This window comes from Euleptes europaea, chromosome 16 (genome assembly GCF_029931775.1).
Source record: "Euleptes europaea isolate rEulEur1 chromosome 16, rEulEur1.hap1, whole genome shotgun sequence".
NCBI lineage: Eukaryota > Metazoa > Chordata > Lepidosauria > Squamata > Sphaerodactylidae > Euleptes > Euleptes europaea.
In genome coordinates, this window is record NC_079327.1 from 28,753,967 (window position 1) to 28,776,925 (window position 22,959).

At 41.5% G+C, this 22,959-nt stretch overlaps 1 protein-coding gene across 1 annotated transcript in view; it reads right to left on the minus strand.

The window, feature by feature from the left end:
- SH3RF3 (SH3 domain containing ring finger 3) overlaps positions 1–22,959 on the minus strand; it is a 229,968-nt gene that overhangs the window by 25,365 nt on the left and 181,644 nt on the right. Inside the window, exons 4-7 of the mRNA XM_056861863.1 lie at positions 19,404–19,757; positions 8,350–8,450; positions 3,574–3,744; positions 1,807–2,054 (exon numbers count right to left, since the gene is read on the minus strand). Coding sequence (XP_056717841.1) covers positions 1,807–2,054; positions 3,574–3,744; positions 8,350–8,450; positions 19,404–19,757 — 874 coding nt within the window. The remainder of the gene's footprint in view (positions 1–1,806; positions 2,055–3,573; positions 3,745–8,349; positions 8,451–19,403; positions 19,758–22,959) is intronic.

A 22,959-nucleotide genomic window follows, 5' to 3' on the forward strand; every position in this document is an offset into this window, starting at 1 on the left:
GTGCAGTCACACAGGCCTTTGCAGAGCCTTGATTCAGGACATTCTTGAATTAGGGTTTTAGTTGCAAAATCCTTCCTGCTCTGTTCTCCACAATTGCCCTTTGAGCAAGGCTGTTTCCCTCACGGTCACCCCTCCAGCAACTTTGGGTCTTGGTTTTGATTATGCATGCCGTTTCCGACCGTCAGAGGTTGCCTCGCTCTCCGCCCGTGTTTCCACGTGTTTTGGCCACGTTTTCAGGGACCTGTTTTATCATGAATTTGAAAACGCGGGCAAAATGCACAGAAGGCGATTGTGAAGTAGCAGACCCTGTTATGATAACGAAAGCAGCCAAAGCATACTATGGTAGGAGTTTCTTCATACTTGGGGGATTTCCTAGGTATGCAGAAAAATAAGACTTCAAAAGACACCCTCGCCAAAGCGAGGGAGGAAAAAGAAATAAAGAAAAAAGCACTTAAAGCAATTAACTTGTTGAGCTTAAAGAATTCTGGAAGGAGGTGATTACAGAGGGTGGGGAGATTTCCAAATTCTTCCCAATTTCCATGACGCCACAGAGGCCCACAGCTTATTAAGTATGTAATTTTCTCATGATGTAGTTTCTTATTCAGAGAAAAGTCTTACATATCATTTTGAAAGATTGTAATCACAGCACCACCAATAACAAAATAGTTTTTTAATGACTACACAGTAACAGATCATCAAAGAATTGAAACAACATATTATATCAAGATTATCTCAGCAAGATCTTCAGGACCTTAAGTTAGAATGCTATGCACTGCCTTTACTCTTATATACAGATTGTGTGGTCTTATTGTTGGTTCTGCAGCTGGTATGTGGCATAAAGTTCCTCTGTCATAAAACTCTTCCTTCATGCAAATACCCCTTACAATACAAGGAGTAATTTTAAAAATCTCCCAAAGCTCCTCATCCCCAATTTTCTAAGAAGACTATGAATCTCTTTCTTCTGATTTTTAGCTTGAAAATGCAGAACTTTATTACTAAAAACACATTTTCCTCAGGGCCATGACCTGGATAGCCCCAGTCTAGCCTGACCTTGTTAGAAGCTAAACAGGGTCAGCCCTGGCGAGTATTTGGATGGGCAACCTCCAAGGAACACCAGAGTCATGAAGCGTAGGCAGGCAATGGTAAACCACCTCCGAAAGTCTCTTGCCTTGAAAACCCTACGGGGTCGCTATAAATCAGCTGTGACTGGACGACACAAAAAAATTACTCAGGACAACATTGCACAATTGGGAAGGAATCCAGTGGCCATCAAAAAATATTTCTGAAGGTGCTGAATTGCTAAAGGAAAACAAAATTAATTAACTTTTACTTACTATGAATCATGAACGCTTTCAAGAAGAAAGCCAGACTACTGTTTGCATGTTTACATATTGTTTACAAGGTAGTAGCATTTCAGACCTCTTTATTTATCACCTGTGTTTAGCCTGTGAATTAAATTCCTTCCACCTTTCAAATGCTAATAAAATGTTTTAAAATGTTAAGCCATGCTTTGTTTGCCTAACGGACTTCGGAGGTTTAACCTTCTTTGTATGCAGGGTGGTTTATGCGCCAAAATGAACTTGTGTAAATATTTGTGAGTGCTGTAATTGATTTCGATTGTGGGAACAGGACAACCCGATGATCAAAAGGCAGTTCCCAGCAATCAATAAATACTACCCTAAATAAAACCTATCCTTATTGTATGCTGAGTTTTAAGCAGAGTGGAAACCTAAAGAGACAAAAGGTTGTGCCTCTGAGATACCGGATAAGGACCAAAGGAACGGACACACCAAGGACTATACATACCCATTTGTGCAGAACCACGAGCCTGGATGACCGTTGGTTGGGAAGAATACCTTGAGCAGTTATTCATCTGTGGGGAGGCTGTTGGCAGCTGGGGTTGAGTGGGAGGGGTTGTTATTGGGACGGCAGGTCTGATAATGGTAGCAGAATTTGTAAGAGCTGGACCTCCCGGGTGAACAGCTCCCAGAGAGCCTTTTGCTGTGGGAGACCCTCCTACTAGGTTCCTAGGCTGACCAGCTCCTGAAGGGACTCTTGAAAGAAAGAAAGAAAATGAAAGGTTAAAGGCAAATAATATAGGCATACAGTCAGCTGTGCTTTGAGAAGGAGCAGGACAGAGAGCTGCTGGAGTCCTGATTGCAGCAGACTGTGGAAGGTGATTGTTGCTGATTAGGGAGGGTCTGTTTGCCTGGGGCCCATCAGCTTGACATCTATACTTGGAAAAGTTTTAGAACACATCATCAAACAGTCAGTCCTAGAGCACTGAGAAAGGATGGCTATGATCACTAAGAGCCAGCACGGGTTCCTCAAGAACAAGTCATGTCAGACTAACCTTATTTCCTTTTTTTTTTTTTTAGAAAGTTACTACCTTGCTGGATCAGGGAAATACTGTGGACATAGTTTATCTTGATTTCAGTAAGGCTTTTGATAAGGTTCCATGTAATATTCTTGTTGACAAGTTGGCAAAATGTGATTTGGTTCCTATTACTGTTAGGTGGATCTGAACCGGTTGACAGATCGCACCCAAAGAGTGCTTGTAAATGGTTCCTCATCCACTTGGAGAGGAGTGACTAGTGGAGTGCCTCAGGGATCTGTCATGGACCCTGTGTTGTTCAACATCTGTATAAATGATTTGTATGAAGGAATAATGTGTGTGTAAAATGCCTTCAAGTCGCAGTAGACTTATGGCGACCCCTTTTGGGGTTTTCATGGCAAGAGACTAACAGAGGTGGTTTGCCAGTGCCTTCCTCTGTACAGCAACCCTGGTATTCCTTGGTGGTCTCCCATCCAAATACTAACCAGGGCTGACCCTGCTTAGCTTCTGAGATCTGACGAGATCAGGCTAGCCTGGGCCATCCAGTTCAGGGGAAGGAATAGAGGGGATGCTTATTAAACTGGCAGATGATACTAAATTGGGAAGGGTAGTAAATACAGTAAAAAAAATGCTGATCCTTTCCTCTTGCTATAATAGACTGCTTGTTTTACAGTGAAATCCTAAGCAAAGTTCCACCCTTCTAAGTCCCCTGATTGGGACTAGAAGGGTGTAACTCTGCTTATCACTGAAGTGTATATAGTCTACTGCCTTCCCCTCCTTTTTACTTTTTCTCTATTTGGTGGGCTTTCACAGAAGAAGGATGAGTGGATGATGTGAGCCATCACTGTTGTTATTTGATTTTTTTAAAAATGTATGAAATCTTAATAAGTCAACCTTCCCCCCCCCCCCACAAACCCTACCCTATATTATAATATAAAAACACTATTTGATCTTGTCAGATCTTGGAAGCTAGTTGGGGTCAGGCCTGGCTAGTACTTGGATGGATGACCACCAAGGAAGTCCAGGGTTGCTATGCAGAAGCAGGCAATGGCAAACCACCTCTCTTCGTCTCTCACCTTGAAAACCCCTACAAGGTTGCCATAAGTCAGCTGTGACCTGATGGCTCTTTCCATCACACCACTGATGGCCCATATAGCTGTGAAAAAACTGGGGGGAAACGTGCAATTTAAAAAGCAAGGGTATTGATTCATTTTTGTAACTGTCCCAAGATCTCTCACCTGGAAACAGGAGTTACATAATTGCCCGGAAAGACTCCAGAGTTGCCGTTTCTCAAGGATGTCCCTTTGAACCAGCCGTCCTGACATTTCTCAGTGACGCGGTACATTTCACCCTTGCAAAGCTCCAGCTCATCTGTCTTCTGAGGCTTATAGGCATATAATGCCAGGTAGCTGAAGGAAAGAAATGGCATCAGTTGTGATAGGAAACACACACAGAGCTTCATTTTAACTTAACAGACCAGAAAGGCCTATTTAACTGGAAATGTATTTTTCTCTAGTATGAAGGCAAGAGCCCTATGGTGCAGAGTGGTAAGCTGCAGTACTGCAGTCCTGAGTTCAATCCCAGCGGAAGTTGGTTTCAGGTAGCTGGCTCAAGGTTGACTCAACCGTCCATCCTTCCGAGGTTGGTAAAATGAGGACCCATTTTGGGGGTAAAGGGAAGATGACTTGCTGGGAAGGCAAGGCAAGCTTGCTGGGGGTAAAGGGAAGATGATTGGGGAAGGCAACAGCAAACCACCCCGTAAACAAAGTCTGCCTAGTAAATATTGGGCTGTGACGTCACCCCATGGGTCAGAAATGACCCAGTGCTTGCACAGGGGTCCTTTACCTTTTATGAAGGCTAGAGAGCACCTAGCTAAAAACTGAAAGGAATGGCCAAGAATATTAAGATGAGATGAAGCAGAGAAACAATGAATGGCCCCAATCCAGCTAACTGTGAACAGTGACTTCTAAATTCCATTGAAAGCAATGGGAGTTTAATTATTAGTCAACTACTTGTTTACATTGATTTCAGAAAGTCAGTCACGGTCATAGGTAACTTTTTCCTGGTGGGGGGGCATTGAAATGAAAAGCAACAATGGAAACATTAAAAAAAGAAGTCAATCCAGATATGCTGCACACTTTTTAAAAACAAACAAACAAACAACGCAGAGGTAATCTGAGGAATTAATTACAAGAATAAAGAACAATGGAAAAGACAGTCATGCTAGGAAAAGTTGAGGGCAGCAGGAAAAGAGGAAGACCCAACAAGAGATGGATTGACTCAATAAAGGAAGCCACGGCCTTCAATTTGAAGGATCTGAGCAGGGCTGTCAAAGATAGGACATTTTGGAGGACTTTCATTCATAGGGTCGCCATGAGTCGGAAGCGACTTGACGGCACTTAACACACACACACACACACACACACAGAGAGAGAACAATGAGAACTGCAGGGTTTTGTGCTAAATTCTGCACAAATTCATCTTGCAACAGAAGTAACATACAATGTGATGGGAGAAGATCAGTCTCACAAAATACACTAAAAGAAAAAAGGAAAGATGAAAAAGAAAAGGAATACTGAGTACTAAGCCCACAGTGACTATGTCAGCCAATAACAATGTTGAGTTACTTTTTTTTTTTAACCTCTGCTCGCTAGGAACAATAATTGAAGAATAAATCCTGTTGATTTTCTATTTCTTTACAATACCAGGTTGTTTTTTTTAACTGTTTTACAGGCAGGAAACAAACAGCAGTAATTATAAGAACACTTATATTCAGTAACGACTCCTCTAGGCATACTTTGGCTCTATTTACCATGTGCTTGAAGTATAAAGTCTTGGTAAAATAATTTGTATGTTATAATAGACTCAAGAAAGCAGTCTGGCATTCTTTGTTGGCCACGCATATGCGAATATTCTGGAGCACCTTCTGCAAACAAGCAGAGGAACATTGATTTGGTAGTACTATTACCATATGCTTACTCCGGTACAGTTATGGGAGATTTCTGGTTTGTCTGCATCGTGATCCTGCAGGGACACAATTGAAAGTACTAGACAGTGCTGTCTGAGATCATAAACAGAGGGTCTTCTTAGCATTTATTGTTGGTTGCAATAGAAGGGCCATGTTTTCTGACCCTACAGCAAGCCATGCTGTACAGCATAAACATAACAGGTCGACAGCCTGATTCTCTTCTCTGCTTCTCAGTGGCCTTAAGTGTGGTTCATGTTTCCCCTCATCAAGGGAAAGGGACACACTGATCTCTTTCTCTGGTGCTGGAAGTCAGCCTATCTGGAGACGTAGCAGTAGCTATGGTACAGGGGAAAGTCCCTGGCTGGGATCCCACAATAAAACTTTGCGGACTGAAGGGGTTTCCATCAAGGAATGGGACTTCCCACCCTTCTGCTGCAGCACAAAATGCTTCTTGAAATGTTGTTCCTGAGAAGCAGGAGACCCCGAAGAACAACATGAAGGGCCCATTGGGTAGTCTGCAGAAGGAGGAAGGGATCAGTGAAAACTGCATCCCTTTTCTATTTGTGGACTTCCTCTGCAGGATCCACTCAACTGTCTTTTTTGAGAAGAACAGTGGTTGGGAGAGATTGGAGAAGTTCAACAAGTGTCGTGACCCAATTCAAAGGACTATTATTGCAACCAGACACCTAAGCCCAGTGCCATATTGCACTAATCAGGGGTTGCGGTAACTTTTAAAAATAATATTTAGCAACTGGTTTTGGCTCTGTATAGAATGTGGCTGGCTGATTTATCCCAAGTAAAGATTTGCTACACAGGATGCTTTATTTCAAAGTTTCAAAATCTTTCAGACTTTGAACCAAACTTGCTATAGGAAATCCTTTCTGCATAGCTGATTTTTGCAAAGATGACAATTTAACTGTTTTGGTGCTAGCAAAATCTGATTTATGTGGACTGACTTCACACTTAACTTGCACGAAGGTAGAAGAGAGTTGTGCTTGACAACCTGTTGTCAAAACATGTAAAAGCTATTCTTGTTCAAAAATGACCTAGTTAACAAGGAAAAAATGTTTCTATTGTTCCTGGCGTGTGCTTTTGGCCAAGAACTGACATTAATAGCATTATCCAGCTATGAAACCTCTGGACAGGGCTACTTTTTATTACGCACTAGGATACATTTTTGCAGCACAGATAACATTACAAAAAAGGGAAAAATCACCTTCAAAGCTGCAATAAGACGACATTTTGCAGTTTTATGGATGGGGATCTAGATAATGGACACAGTTTTAATCTATGATATTCAGTGCTATAAGTTGCCTGCCCGAATTTCCTGCTTTAACTTTGGCCTGAGGGACTGAACGGTGACTGGATTTATAACACTGAATTCATGGTACTACAGTTAATGTCATCTCTGTGGGTCTATTATAAGTTAGAGATACAATTGCTTTGAAGTGAAGCGTGGCTTCCAGGCACTAAGAGCAGGAAGGTGGTTATTTTTCCTTTTTTCTGTGTATATAAAATATTCCATAACTTGATTAAATGTAATGTTGGAGGCTACTGACGGTTTTAAAAAATTGCTATTTTTGGAACACATGAAACTATCTCATACTGAGACAAACCATTGGTCTATCGAGATCAGTATTCGACTGGCAGTAGCTCTCTGGGATCTCAGATCCTGTTAGTTCATATTTTCAAACTAGGGTTGCCAATCTCCAGGTGGTGGCTGGAGACCTCCTGGAATTACGTCTGTAGGAAACAGAGATCAGTTCCCCTGGATAAAAGGGCTGCTTTGGAAGGTGGACTCTATGGCAGAATACCCCACTGATGGCCCTCTCCTCCCCAAACCCTGCCCACTCCAGGCTCCATACCCAAAATCTCCAGGAATTTCTCAACCAAGAGCTGGCAACTGTACTTTAAATTTTGTATTGTGTTATTGAGTACTAATGTATGTTGGCCCCATTTGCAGGAGGGCAAAAATGTGATAAAATGTTGTGATAAACAAATTATGAATGAATAAATTGAGGAACAAATTTCCACAGCTCCACTTCCCCAAGGTACCTCATTTGCCTGTGAGCTTCTGACAGAAAAATTCTCTTCTAAATCTGACCCCCAGGTAACAAGCTTAGAACACACTGCATTTGTTTGGCTTCAAGAGACAAGAGCACTCTTCACCCCCATGCCACTATGATAGAATCACAGTTGAACTCATAATGATAGGCCTAATCATAGAGGATCAACAGCATATACATTTTATTATAATGTAATGTAATACCACTATATGATAGAATGTATTTGTATGCAATGCTCTTTAAAAAAATTAAAACACGTTATTGACAATACATAACATTCCTTCTTTCTAAAGAAAAGCAAACTGAATTGTCATGGATAATTCCTTGAATCTCTTGTTTGGACAAAACAGATTATTAAATACAGAGCGTGTCTAGGGGGGATATTGTATCCTGGAAACAAGTGTCTGTTTAAGAGAATAAGGTTGATCGAACTACATACAAATGTAAAGTACGTCCAATGGGAAGTTTGCACAATGATTTTGCTAAGTTTTATTCCTGATCTAGTTAACCTTCTGTTCTTTCAAGTAATATTTATTCAACCTACACTCTCTTGCACATAGCATGTTAATTTTATGTCTTCATGTATTTATACTAGAATATATAACTCAATGGTTTTTTATCCTAGAAACCATTCTTCCTAACAATGACAGACTCAGGTGTTCAATTGTATGAGAACATTATTTCATAAGCGATTTAATTTACTGGAGCAGATTTTCTATTGCTGATAGGCACTCAGCCTGCCATAAAATGATTCATACCGCCATAATAAATATCTTGGAAGCTAAAAATGGACTAGGTAAAGAAGGTGACCTGGCCTTTCACTGTTCATTTTTCAATTTTGCCAAAAGGCTGGGTCATGTCTAAGACAGTGATAAGTACGCGTGGAGTGTTCTCATAAAAGACTTTCATACTGCAAATGAAACAGCAAAAATGATTTGTTGATTCTTAATCCTGTATTCAGGGCAAAAACTGAAGCTTACATATTTAGAGGTAGCTGGACCTTTGGTGGTGTGGCTTGATCTCCACTAATGGTGCTTGCTCTGGGTCCGGCCATGGTTGCAGATCCAGCTAATGTTGAATCCTATAAAGAGTACAAAAATGAGTGGTTAGAAGGAATGGCTGTATTATTACCTTAATAATTATCATAATATAGTTTTTATTGAAGTTAATATTGCTTTCCATTCCCAGTTCATGAAGCATTTTCAAAACAGAAACCAGACAAGACCTTTACCTACATGCTTTCATGTATATATGGAAGACCCATATCCCTTGCTTTAAGTGGAAGAAAGGGGCACACGCATGCTTGATCTTCCACAATGTGAAGACTCCCTATTGGTTAAGTGGCTGGATAGGGCCTATGAGAAGGAAAACGCTGATGCTCCTAAGTTAGGAATTCTCTTGCCCAAGTATCAATGCACTTCTGAGCAGAAAGTCATTGAATGCATGGGGCCCTGACCTGTAGCTACAGTGCTCCTAATACATTTGTTATTTATTTATATTTCTTTCCCATCTAACCACCAGTATATTCATGGTGAATTGAAATTTATGATACTTTCATCTCACAAAGACCCTGTAAGTTAAGATGCGTGACAATGGTTTTCCTAGGCTGAGCATGGATTTGAATGTGGGGCACCCATGCTTAAATCCAATGCTTTCTTTGTTGCATATTGCTCATACAGAGTCTGATCATATGAACTACGAGTGAAAGATGCTCCCAGATCTTTCCCACCTTCCCCAAGAGCTACATTTGCTTCCCCCCAAAAAGCTGATTAGGGGGTTGGGTGAATGCTGCACACAAGGCACTGGAGGCTGCAGTGAAGAGGAGGGATCAAGCAGAGGTGAAAGAAAACCCAAATGGGCCAGACAAGAGTGCTGGCAAGAAAGTGGCCAAAGACATTGCTTCAGGTCTCCGAAGAAGAAGATGAAGACGACAAAGAAGAAGAGTTGGTTTTTATATGCCAACTTTCTCTACCACCTAAGGAAGAATCAAATCAGCTTACAATCACCTTCCCTTCCCCTCCTCACAACAGACACCCTGTGAGGTAGGTGGGGCTGAGAGAGCATGACTTGCCCAAGGTGGGGCTGAGAGAGCTGTGACTAGCCCAAGGTTACCCAGCTGGCTTCATGTGTAGGAGTGGGGAAACCAACCTGGTTCACCAGATTAGCCTCTGCCACTCATGTGGAGGAATGGGGAATCAAACCCGGTTCTCCAGATCAGAATTCACAGCTCCAAACCACCGCTCTTAACCACTACACCAAAGTCAGCACTAGTGAGAAACTGGAGCTACTTTCACACTTAGATTCAGGCAAAATCCCTTCCACCTTCTTGTTCCACCACTGGAGCCCCTTGAACATGCCAGTGATGGATAAGGGGGCCCAATGGTTTGTCTCCCTTAGTGCAGCTCCATGAATCCCATAGCATTTTGTCTACAAGGCTCTTCCAAACCCAATATGAGAATTTCAGGGGTCACAGACGTCTATCCAAAGGGGGGAGGACTGTGTTTGTCGTTCACAGAATCCAATACATACTTTACTTAATCTTGTTATTTTCCAAAAACCACTCATGCATGTTTAGAATCTCAATGCAAATCGGCCTTTTATGTGGTAAGCTCTGATAAATGCAAAACATGTACGCACATTCTGTTCATTTCAGGCAACATTTTAGTCATCCCAAAAAACAAACAAGCAAGAACATTGTTCACAATAGGGAACTGTGCTTCATAAGACTTAATACGTTATAGGAAATTACATTTTGCTGATATATGAACCAACTTCTTGCTTGCCAGCATGCCTTATGTTATTTGTTTAGAAAAGAAACAACTTGTAGAAAAGAAAACCTCCAAAAATCTAGAAAATAAACACATTTTGCTTCTGCCCTCCTTTTACCTCCTGCTTTCACAGCTCCTTTCTTCCTCCTTTTCCAACCAAAATCCTGGAGAATTTCCATTTATCGTCCCTTTCTTATCCAATTCCCACACTGTCTTTCCTCCCTCCATTGGCCAAATTGCTTCACCAGATCTTCTGCTGCTCTCCTTTCTTTATTGGGATAGGGGAACGAAAACGAATATCTACTGAAAGGTATCTTTAACTGGCTGTCCCCTTACTTTCCTCCAGTCTTAGCCAAAGCAGTAAGGAGACAGGAGTTGTCCTGTAGGCCCCCCAATCATTATTGGAACTAAGGAGGGCTGAGTACACTCAACCATCCTCCACCCCCAAAGTTATGAAGAAGGATTCAAAGGGGAGGAATAGTGGGAGGAATAGTTAATGAAATGGTGGGTGGGAAGATTCCAAGGAGACTACAGCAGCAACTTGTTTTGACTGAGCAAGAAATAAGCTATCAGAGATATTATCCAGTGGCATGCGATAATTACGCAAGAGCACCCCCTAGCTTTGGTGGTCTTTCAGAGTTTTTAGCTGTGGAGGGGGTGGGGAGCATTCTGACCCTCTGTCCCACTATTTTCTGCAACAATGGAGGACTCTACCATTTGTTCTCCCTCCCCAGTTAGGAACCACCCTGGGTGCTGCACATGGAATTTCACTGGACGATACGGAAAGGGATCTGTTGCAAGTTCCTTTGAGTTTAAGATCAGCCGGATACTTTATACATTAATAATAAATGTCAAACAGCAGTAGCAGCATGCATTTCCAAACCAGGCCTCTGTTTTCTTATTGCTCAGGAGGAATTGCTATAAAACACATGTTAAATAACTTTTTTTTGGTCTGCTTGCAGATTCTGGAAATCTTTTTGATGAAACATAGTAGCCATGATGAAAGTGATAAAAATATCAACACACAATCTAAAATTATTGAAAGAAAAATTGGTATTGCCTCTATTAGATAAGCAGTTATGAAAAACAGTATGTTATTCTGACTTTAAACACAACTTGCCACATTCAATAATAAATGGGAATGTGTTTTTAATGTATGGGATGTGTATTTATTTATATCTTATTTTAAATATATATTTTCAGATCTCACTAAGAAGAGAGAAATGTGCAGAGATATATGCAGATACATATAGGTTAATATGCCACCCTGTGGAAATATCTGAGCTAGAAAATAGGCTAATGGTCCTTGAGATTCATGCTACTCATTCTGTCAAATCCACTGACTCCATAAAACAATGGGTCATGTCATCACTCCCGGACTTAATGTTCTTAGAAATAATGTGGAAGCACTTAATTCACAGTAGTGCTACCAAGTAATGGCAAGAAAGAGCTACAACCAAGATCAAGTGGTCTCATCAAATGTTAATTACCAAAGTGGGAGGTAAAATATCCAATGGCTCCAGAATGCTTTTCTTTTAATGGTGTAATATATTAAAAAGGCCCAACCCTATATACACAGATAAACATAATTACAGCTGCAGATGGGCCCCCACTAACTCCTTGTCTACTGCAGAAGGTGATGAACATCAATCTCTTGCTATAGATTTACCTTGCCTATAAACGAATAAGCCATCTGCGCCACTGTTAACCCTCTCTTAGCCTACACAGTGTGAGCGATTAGAGAGTGAGCCTTTTGTTTTAATACTGGGACAGAGAGACATAGGCCGTTCCTGCATGGGAAGTTTGCATTGGGTTTGCCGCTCTGAAGATAAACAGTTTTCTGATGAGAATTCTCAAAACTCTATGCATGAGGGCTTTTTGCCCCAAAGAAATTCCGGGAGTAACTTTTGATCAGTTATGCATCCCCAGCAAAAATGTGAAGCTTCTGAGTCCCTCCCTTTTCAAATGCTGCTTTGTAATTGGCTGTAATATATTTTTAAAAATACATCGCCAGCCCTGCAGTTGGATTCTTTCATTTTAACTGAACCGAGTGGCCATTTTATAGCCAAAGCAGAAAAGGGTCCGAAAAACGCTCCCTCCCCAAGCAATTTATTTCTGGGTATCTCATTGCTGCAGGGATCATAAGAAAACTCCTGCTGTGAAACTGACCGGGGGGGGGGGTAGAATCAGCCCAGCTCAGTTCGCTCCCGGATGTCTGAAAGCACTGTGAAATCGACCAAGAGGAAGGGGGGATTTTTTAGCAAAAAGTGCTAAAATGGTAAATATAAACAAGCAGCTGAGGGGAAGACCCTGCATTCCCTCACCCCCCATTCAGGCAACACAGTGGTAAATTGCATGAATGGGGGGAGGGAGGGAACACAGGGTTTTTCCCTCGGCTGCTCATTTATATTTACCTTTTGTTGTTGTTGCTAAAATTGCACTAGAAAATTAAAAAAACCCAACAACAATGGGGTGCAGGGAGCCCTGGGTCACCACCCCCCACCAGTCCTACAGCGGGATTCTTTCATTTGATTTGAACCATGTGGCCATTTTATAGCCATAGCAGAGAAGGACCCCCCCCCAATTTGTTTCTGGCTATCTCAAAGCAGGGGTCTTGCACTGGCAAACTAAAAAGAACTCGCTGTAGTTCACTCCAAGAGCCCTCTCAATAAACCGGCCCTGGTAACCCCCCCAAAAAAACACCTCTCGTTGCTGAAATTAACCAGAGATGACATGTATGAGGCAAGGGGGGGCAACCGGCTCCATTCCCCAAGAACTTAAAACACTCGCTACTGAAACTCACCAAAATGGCTTCTTGGGGAGGGGTTAGATGAGGGAGGGACAAGCGAAAATGTGGGGAGAGAAACTTGAAGTAAAAGATATGAACAGAAATGGCATTGAATTGCTGTGATTTGGGCTCAGAGCAGACTTTAAATTTGAGGCAAGACAGCATCCTGAAATCCCGGGGAAAGCATGAGGTGGGAGTGAAGTGACATCTGAAGGTCGAGAAAATCATGCATAACTCCCACGAAGCCCTGAAACAGTCCAGTGGAGAATGCGAGGCAAAGTACCCATGCATAAATGACAGTGGTCATCGCTCAGGGCTATCAAGGAACAAATGCTCCATGAACCTGGAAAGTAGGAGGGATCTGGACTGCAGGACTCATACCAAAGAGTCTTTCAGTTTCTCTCCACATGACAAGTAGCTTACCCTAGCCAGCTAAGAATATTTAGCATGTAGTGTATGTATCAACACTATGAAATGACTACTACTAACTCCCATGTGAGATAAGCAAATGACTTACATCCTGTGCATGTTTACTAAATACCGCAGAATTCAGTGTGGTGTCGTTTGAAGTAAATGTGCATATGACTGTAATCTTAAAATGAGTTACAAATGCAGATTTTGCCAACTTGGAAGTACATTTCCTCATTTACTATCTAAACCAGATGGTCTAAGCTTAGTGAGATGGCACAGTTCCACACTGTGGAATGCTAAAAATATGCGTTTGTACTCCCTAGTTCATGTGGCTACAAAGATTGGTGAAGAATTGATGGAGAAGTTCTACTCATTAAGCTGACTTTTCATGGCACTGTAACTGTCTGACTTCTGGACACTTCCTATTTTTATGTGCTACAGTTCCAAATAAGAAGTTGCTACTTAAAGATCCACGCAATGGTATTCATTATGGTTCTGTGGGCTGCTTCTATGGCATCTGCAGCTAGCACAAGGTACACCACTGCTCTAATCCAACTTGCTTGAGTCTCTATGTCTATATGATAAATCAATACATTCATATCCCCATTTCTGTTTCAAGTTATCAATTTAAGCAACTAACACCAGTACAATTCTAGGGCTGATTCAAACATTCAAAAAAACTGTCTATGCAACTATCCTTGTGGATGCATACATAAGCAGAATATATTTGTGTCCTGGAATATTCAGTGATATATAGTCATGGCTACTTGGAATAATTCTTGTGATTTGGGTAGCTAAAGAATATGTTGCTGTAACACTAGAAGCTGCAGCTGTTTGCTTGGGTGGACTGACCAGTCTTTATATTTAATAACCAAGAGCTGGACCCCATATGGATAAAAAAATCTACCCAATGGGTTCTGCCGTAGATATAATTTAGGGTTTGTCAAACTTGGAGGAACCACTTGTTTTGCAGAAAAACCAGTCTTGCAAAAATAAATTTGGCAGTAACTTCTCCAAACATTAATAGTGACATCTGTGTATATACAAATGTCAGAAAAATGCTAAAGTTCAGACAGCATTTTGAGTTGCCCCAACAATCCAAATGCCGTGCAAGATCGTGGTGTTGAAGGAAACCAGGAGCAGGTGACAAGAGCTGCCTCCCGCAATGGTCTTTCTCTGGCTTTCCCTTCCATGCCCTGTCTGCTTTTTCACCTACCTCACCATGCCCCTGGGGCTGCAGAGGCAAGGGGGCAGGAATGGAGAGGGAAGCCAAAGTGGGTGGGACATGTGCTGATGGGTAGAGAGAAGCCCAAACAAACAGCCAGGCAGTTGGGGGAGAAGAATCACAAGTTAGTGGGTGGACGGGAGGGAGGCGGCAGGTGGAGAGAAGCCGGAGTTGGTGTGGCACAGTGGCCAGCAGGTGTACATGAATGAAGGTGGAGCCAGAGAAGGAAGGTGGGGGATTGGGTTTCTCTTCCCCTCAATACCCTGTGGGTTCCCACTTGTTTTTCTATAATGAGAAAGGAGGGTGAGGAAATAGAATACAGAAAATTTAGAGAATGTGATTTCTTTCTTTCACCCAATTAGCTTGGTTCATAGGATGTGTTCTGAGCAGCACACTTGACCATTATAGTTTCAACATGAATTTATAGCTGGGCACAAATTGGTTGAATGGAGTGGAGAAGCTTTACAATGTATGAGAACAGTACTGAATATTTCCAGGAAAGTGGTGGTAAGAAATCAGTAGCTCAGTTTTGGCATGTTTTAGGTAGAAGAAGAGCTGGTTTTTATATGCCGACTTTCTCTACCACTTAAGGGAGACTCAAACTGGCTTACAATCACCTTCCCTTCCCCTCCCCAACAACTATGAGGTGGGTGAGGCTGAGAGAGCATGACTTGCCCAAGGTCACCCAGCTGGCTTCGTGTGTATGAGTGGGGAAACAAATCCAGTTCACCAGATTAGCCTCCGCCACTCATGTGGAGGAGAGGGGAATCAAACCCGGTTCTCCAGATCAGACTCCAACGCTCCAAACCACCACTCTTAACCACTACACCATGCTGGTACATATGAATCCACCCTACTTTCCAATAAATGTGGTTATGATCAAGCTGGTTTTGTCTGAAAGTTAAATAAAGCTGTGGGTTAAAAAAGTGGGCTTAATAAGATGCAAAAATAATTGATGAACGCACACGAAACAAGTGAATGTGATTAACCTTACCCATAAAAGCACCATTTCTTTGGCGTCAAAACACAATAAAACAGGTTCTGTCCAAATTTAACAACAAGAAGGGATTTCAGTAGTGTCTCTCCCACTATGCTATGCCCAGCATAAAGCAAAACTTTTATCTTCGGTGCCTTTCTGTTTTAAATACAAACAATACACTTCTTATCTCTAGTCTCCCAATGTCATACTGTAATTTGCCATGTTAAGAGAAATTTGCTTTGATTTGCTTTCTGTTGTCTAGGCGTTGGGACTCCCAGCCCCAGCTCCCTTTATACTAGAAAATAATTTAGAAAAGCTTGGCTTGTTTTGTGTTGCTGTTTGCTCTATGACACTGCATAAAGGCTGTTTGTAGCTGTTTTCAAAATATGTACCCTTCCATTGAGAATCAAGTATTTTGTGAGCAAATTGGCTCCCTATTCAAAGCCCGAATTTGTGCAAAACACACAATACACAGTGCTCTTGCATCCTTTCTTTGCTGCTCAGATTATATGGTGGGCTGCAGAAGACCATCCTTCATTATTTATGAGATGCATCTTTGGTCAGAAAGACCTGGGGATTTGAAGCAGGCTGACCTGTGACCTTTCTAAATAGCAAGGAAGAATAATTCATAAGGGGTGCAAATGGAGGGAGGATGAGCCACCTGAGGCCTCAGCAAGATTAGTGAGTCAAGAGGGACTTCCACATCCGTGCTGGGCTGCTCACTTGCTCACAGCTCCATTGCTAACCTAGCAGCTAACCTCACTTTGGTTCAGTTTTATGATTGGCAAGCAGCCTTAGTACTTTCTCAATACAAATCAATTTAACTGGCCTGTTAGAACACCCGTTATGACAGACAAATGCATTTTAGAAGGCCATTTTTTAATGTTTAATGGATGACATGTGACGTGCAGGCATCAACCATGCCAGATGCAAATTCTCTTGAAAGGGAGAAGAGTGCTTATTTTTTATAAACACACACTATTGCTGTTGCCATACTCCACTAGAAGCTATGTTTGTATACTATCATTTTCCTGAATGTTGAGGTTGAAATATGATGCTTTATTACTTCAAAGAGTGAAAAGGTTTTTAAGACCCCCCCTTATTTTCAGATGTTTTCAGGGTAGTGTAAGAGATCCATACACTTACAATTCACTATCAGGAAACTCCTGAGATTGCACCATCTACGAAAATGACAAAGTAAATCTTGCAGTCCAACAGCTATCACAGCAGTATCTCTAAATGCATCCCTTGAATGAGACTTTATACTGTGGTGATGCAGCTGCAACACTGCTAGTTCCTTCTTGTCAAGTGTTTATCTTCTAAGACTATATTATTTTCTAAGAGTGTTCTTGTACCCTGATCCTTCAACAAATGCAAGCAAACAGAAAACAAGTGAATTTTTCAACAGTTTCGGCAGCTTCACAGGTTCAGGCCTATATATATATGAGTAGACAATACTGACTTTGATGGACCAAGGGTCTGATTCAGTATAAGGCAGCTTCATTCATTCATGTGCTATTTAGGATTTTATAGGACTGTTTTAATTGCTGTTTTTAAAATGTTTTACTCTATTTTAATGTATACTGGAGTTTTATGTGAGCCGCTCTGAGCCCGGCCTTTGGCTGGGGAGGGCAGGATATAAAATAAATAAATAAATAAATAAATAAATAAATAAATAAATAAATAAATAAATAAAAAGTTTAATGTTTTGTCTCAAACAACAGTTTTGAACAGCAATTTTAAACTCAAGGGAGCAATAAAAGTAGTTGCCATGCCTTATGTGGATTTTTTTTTTTTGCCGTAAGTTGATTTATGGCGACCCCTTAGGATTTTCAAGGCAAGAGATGTTTGGAGGTGGTTTACCATTGCCTGCCTCTGTGTCGCAACCCTGGTAATCCTTGGAGGTCTCCTATCCAAATACTAGCCAGGGTAAGGGCTGAGAGTGTGTGACTGGCCCAAGGTTACTCAGCAAGCTTCCACGGTACCAGTGGGGATTTGAACGTGGGTTTCCCAAGTCCTAGTCCGACACCTTAACAACTACACCATGCTGGCTCTAGTATGTATATACTGCTGTTGAAAAGCCAATCTGAGCATGGATTACCCCTTTTACATGCCTAGCAGGGCTCACTGGATTGTGGCCAGTGTGGACATCTCCATGAGCAGGATTCACAACCAAACAATTTTGAACCAATCATAGGCATAAATATAGCACAAGTCCATAGTGCTATTAGAGCACTATGAATACCTCAGTGTTCTCCAGCTGCTTTTTGAAAACAGCCATGTGTGATGGGCAGGGCAGGAAATACTCCCATATGAAGGAATGGAGGGCAAAGATTAAAGGATTCTATTCTTCCTGGCAGATATCCATGTTAGCTAACACCACATTTGTAGCCTGGTAGAAACATTACCTTTCATCATACATTTCCCAATTCTCATTATAAAAGTTTCTAGAGCCTGTAAAAGTCTTTTCCATTTTCCTGCCCATATATGTAAGATTAATGGTCGAGTGCCAAATTTTAGCCTACAGATGAGAACTGCTTACATCAGTGTTCAACAACGTCTTTGAAAGGATCTCAGAGAAACTAATTTGTTCTTTGCTTGGGGTTCGCTTCTTCAGTGAAGGACTACAAGCCATATAGACTAATATTCATGAAAACATTTTGCTTATTGTGATACTCTCTCCCAGCCATGGATCTCAACATAATACCTCCAACTAGAAGGAAGGCTTCCACACAGCGATTATTCTACAGAATGTGCAAAACAGAATTGTTTAGAAGGGCATTTTTATAAAGGAAATAGTGTTGTCGACCTAATGTCCTTTAGAACTGTTCTGGATTTGTATTGCTTGTTTTTAATATTTGTAATCAACCTTGAGTCTTTGCAGTAAAGGTGGACTATAAATGAAATAAATAAGTAAATAAACAAACTAGCTAACAAACAACCCACTATGCTGGATTCCCCAGCCTGCCATTCAAAAACTAGTTGTCTCAATGGCTGTGTGTGCAAAAAGATCTTCTGATATTTGCAATATTATAAAGGGCGCAGGGCTTCTTGTATAACATGCCAACATTACAGCATCATAAGTCCTGAAAATAGTGGCTCATGAGAGAAACCACATCAAATCTTTCTACAGAACTGATATCAAACTGAAATAACATTCAAGGTTACAGCAGAATAACAGACCTACTACAGAACAGAGACACCATGGCCATTTATGCAGGGTCGATTTTGATGCTCGCTCAAAGCTGCTTTCTTAAATCTGCCCTTTATAATGACTATTCACGGTCCTGATGCAAGAGGAGAAAAGTCAAACAAATTCCACCCCCCAGTCGTCTGCTCCTTTGTTCCTTTGTTTGCATAGCCATTAGCAATGGTTGTTTGCATAGCTAAGCTGCGGCTGTGATTTTTCATGGTTCCTTCCGTAAATGCTTCGATGAGGGTGCGGAGCAAATACAAAAGGTTGTGTTAAAGGGGCTCTTAAGAAATGCGAAGCAGGTATGCGCCAGCTTCACCGTGATGGCTGGAATGATGGTTCAGTGTGAAGAAATCAAAAAAATATGTGGGGCACTTCAGCCTGGAACGCGATGCTAATTACCAAGCATAAATGGCCAATGCCTGCAAGGTACCATGCAAGTCCTCTCTCCCAAGTTTCTCCACATCAAGACCAGCGGTGCACCATACTTCCTTCTAAGGCACCCACCAACAGAATTTTGCCGCAGTTTGGCTCCACTGGATGTAAGATCGCAAACATGACCTCTTAGGAATCTGAGCCAGAATCTCACCATCCAGTTTAGTTGTCTGCCAAAGCCTCAAAGTTAATTTTAAGTGGTTTGTTCCTTATTTTTAATTTATCCACAGTTTACCTGGACCGGAGCACTGGATGAGAGATGAGCCACATCTCCAATTCTGGCAGCAGCACGGGGGTCGCTCGAACTTATCAAGACAGGGGCACTAATCTCCATGGAATGCCTGTTATTCAAGGCCTGGGAGGATTTGTGGGTCATACTGAGAGCGGTAAATGAGTGGCGCTTCTTGGTGTTCTTCTTGCCATCGATATGCCTCTGAATGGCACTGACTGCTCCGGCACTGTTCAAGATACAGCACTGGCTTGTATTTACTGCCAGGTTAATGTCAGCAGGCAAAGAGACATCATTGCCAGATGCAGCAGCTAGATTGGTCTTGTTCGTCTCTATAAGCTGTTTAGCTGATTCGTTGAGCTAAATGGGAGAAAAAAATATAAAAAGAAGAAGGGAAGAAGTGGGCATTACAGAGCTGTTACATCTTCCTGGAGTTCACATTCTATGCTCAGATGACCGCTATTGCATCTTCAGCAACATAGTCTATGAGGGTTGCTAGGCCCATCTTCCTAGCACTGAATATTTCACAGACTCGAAGAAGAGAGTTGAAGTATACCAAGACTGAATAAAAATATTTTTTGTGTTATAATTTGGATATGTAGAATAACTCCAGCATGTTATTTCAGCGGACAGCTGCACAAAATTAATGAATGAAACTGGTTCCTTGATAACTCTGTGAAGAGTATGAAATCCCACAGAGAATTCGGGGACCCTCAAAGGAGTCATGTTCCATGTATTATTTGTTCATTCTTGGGAGACCTTTAATGCAGCCATGAAAATGACAATAGAAATGAAAAGCTTCTGGGGAGTGCTACAGTTAAAATTCTGCAGTTTTACACCACGTATTGGATATTCACTAATGCAAGCTCTGAAAAGAACAGAAAGTTATCTTTTTAACACTGAATGGTTAACAGAACAATAAACAATTGAAGCAAAAATCAGAGCACCACTCAAAAATATTTAAAAATATTTGGTGCAGAGTGGCTGTATTTTGTGTGATTTTTTTGCAGATACATATATAGGATGAGTCTAACATAACTTTCATTCACAAGTAGATGCCATTGGCTCCTTTACATATCTGTGCGGATTGTTTGGCATACCCCCAATAACTCCTCTCTGGGTTTGGGTTTGTGTGTTTATGTGATAATATGTTTTATTGAATTATTTGATATATTATTTTAAATACTTTTCAATGCTCAAATGTTTCAGTGTTTTCATGTTTGCAACTTTGGCGACCCTATTTGTATGGAAAGGCAGCATTAAATGTTTTAAAGGACTAACTAAATATATAAGAGGGAGAACAGCTGGTAATATGGAGTTTTCATTCTCAGAAGGCTGGATGCAGATGATCTGGTACAGAATCTCAAAGAAGAAGAAAAACAAGAGTTGGTTTTTATACGCCTACTTTCTCTACCACTTAAGAAAGGATAAAACCGGCTTACAATCACCTTCCCTTCCTCTCCCCACAACAGACACCCTTTGAGGTAGGTGAGAGAGTGTGACTAGCCCAAGGTCACCCAGCTGGCTTCATGCGTAGGAGTGAGGAAACAAATCCAGTTCACCAGATTAGCCTCCACCGCTCATGTGGAGGAGTGGGGGAATCAAACCCAGTTCTCCAGATCAGAAGTCCACCGCTCCAAACCACCGCTCTTAACCACTACACCATGCTGGCTCCCATACCAAGAGCCGTACCAAGTCTGCAAAAAGTCACACAAAACACACCTCTCACATTCCAGCCTATGTTCAAGTACAAATGTGCTGAAAGCTTCATATCTTTCTAGTGCTTTATGGACCCACACAACTGATTTTCCATTGTTGCCTCTCTATGCTGCTGGCTTCCAAATGCGGGTATGGGGGGTGCCTTGGGTAAAGGGTATCTGTGGTTTTCTAGGTAATTTCTGAACATGTCAGGCCATGCCATTGGAATACATTTCCTATTACAAAGAGATTATTTTACTTACTTATAGGTTTGTAACTTCGATTGATGTGTTCTGGCTAAGGCCGTAAAAATAAATTAATTCATTCATGCACATACAGCTCCATAATAGGGCAAATTTGAACTAGACCCTGTGGCACTTGGGTACATCCCCCACAACTGCCATGTGGCTGCAGAGAAAGCAAATTTGGTCATAAGAACATAAGAAAAGCCCTGCTGGATCAGACCAAGGCCCATCAAGTCCAGCAGTCTGCTCACACAGTGGCCAACCAGGTGCCTCTAGGAAGCTCCCCAACAAGACGAATGCAGCAGCACCATCCTGCCTGTGTTCCACAGCACCCAAGATAATAGGCATGCTCCTCTGATCCTGGAGAGATCCAGGATCCTCTGATCCTGGGTCAGGGGAACTTTAACCCAAGTCTTAGCCAAACAAATGTATCATGCAGTTTGGCCCACAGTCAGTGTCTGCTTGTTTTATAGAACGGCCTTCCTGAAGTTATTAAAAAGGCTTCCACTTTGTTGAGATTCCACATGTTGTGCAAGGGGAGATTACTCACAAGGGTTTTTAACACTACCACCAAATTTTTAATTATGTATATGTAATTTTATTTATCTTTGCCTTGAGTCAGGTTTCAGAGAAAAGCAGTATAAAATGCTGTAAATAAATAAATGTTAGTAAATTTTTAAAAAGACCTACTCAAATGGTTCAATGATGAGTGAACAGTGTCCTTGAAACACTGAACATCAGAAATATGGATCAATCAAAGACTCTCCCATTAGATACTGCTCTGAAAACAAAAAACAAATGTAGAAATTAACTATGAAACAACCAGGAATTCAATTTTGCGCCAAAAGGTAGTACAGGTTGAGTATCCCTTATCTGGACTGCTTGGGACCAGAAGTGTCCGTATTTCGGATCTTTCTGTATTTTGGAATATTTTGGAATTTTTGCATATACATAATGAAATATCTTGGGGATGGGACCCAAATTCATTTATGTTTTATATACACTTTATACACATAGCCTGAATGTAATTTTAAACGATATTTTAAATAATTTTGTGTTCACTGAACCATCAGAAAACAAAGGTGTAACTATCTCACCTGCATCAGCTGTTAAACAAGAGCAACAACAAACAAATTAACAACGGCAGGCTTTCAGTCTCCACCTATGATGTAGTGTACACTGTATTTTATTTTTTTTAAGTTGAGAGGAAACACTGAAAGCAGGCAGCACGGATCCGCCTGCATGCCGACTCGAAGGGTCCGGCTTTCGGATCAGTCTGGATATGGGATGTCCGGATAAGGGGTACTCTACCTGTATAGTAAAAGCTGTGTTATTCACCATTTTGTTATCTGGACAATTGAATTAATTGGCACTTGATACAGCTAGAAATATATCTGGGGATGAAAAGCCTGTCCCCATATCTATCAGTCGCTGTGGCAAGGACCATGGAAGACCCGTTGCCGTAGCACCTCTTGCCACTGATTTGCTTTCTTCCTCTATGCTGAAGCTCCTGGTCAGAGTCATGAGCCAGGCCTTTTGTAAGCCCTGCTGTCTGCAGTGAAGGTGGCAGCAAACCCAGCACTGGTGGAGCACGGTGGGACTGGATGGACACCACCCAA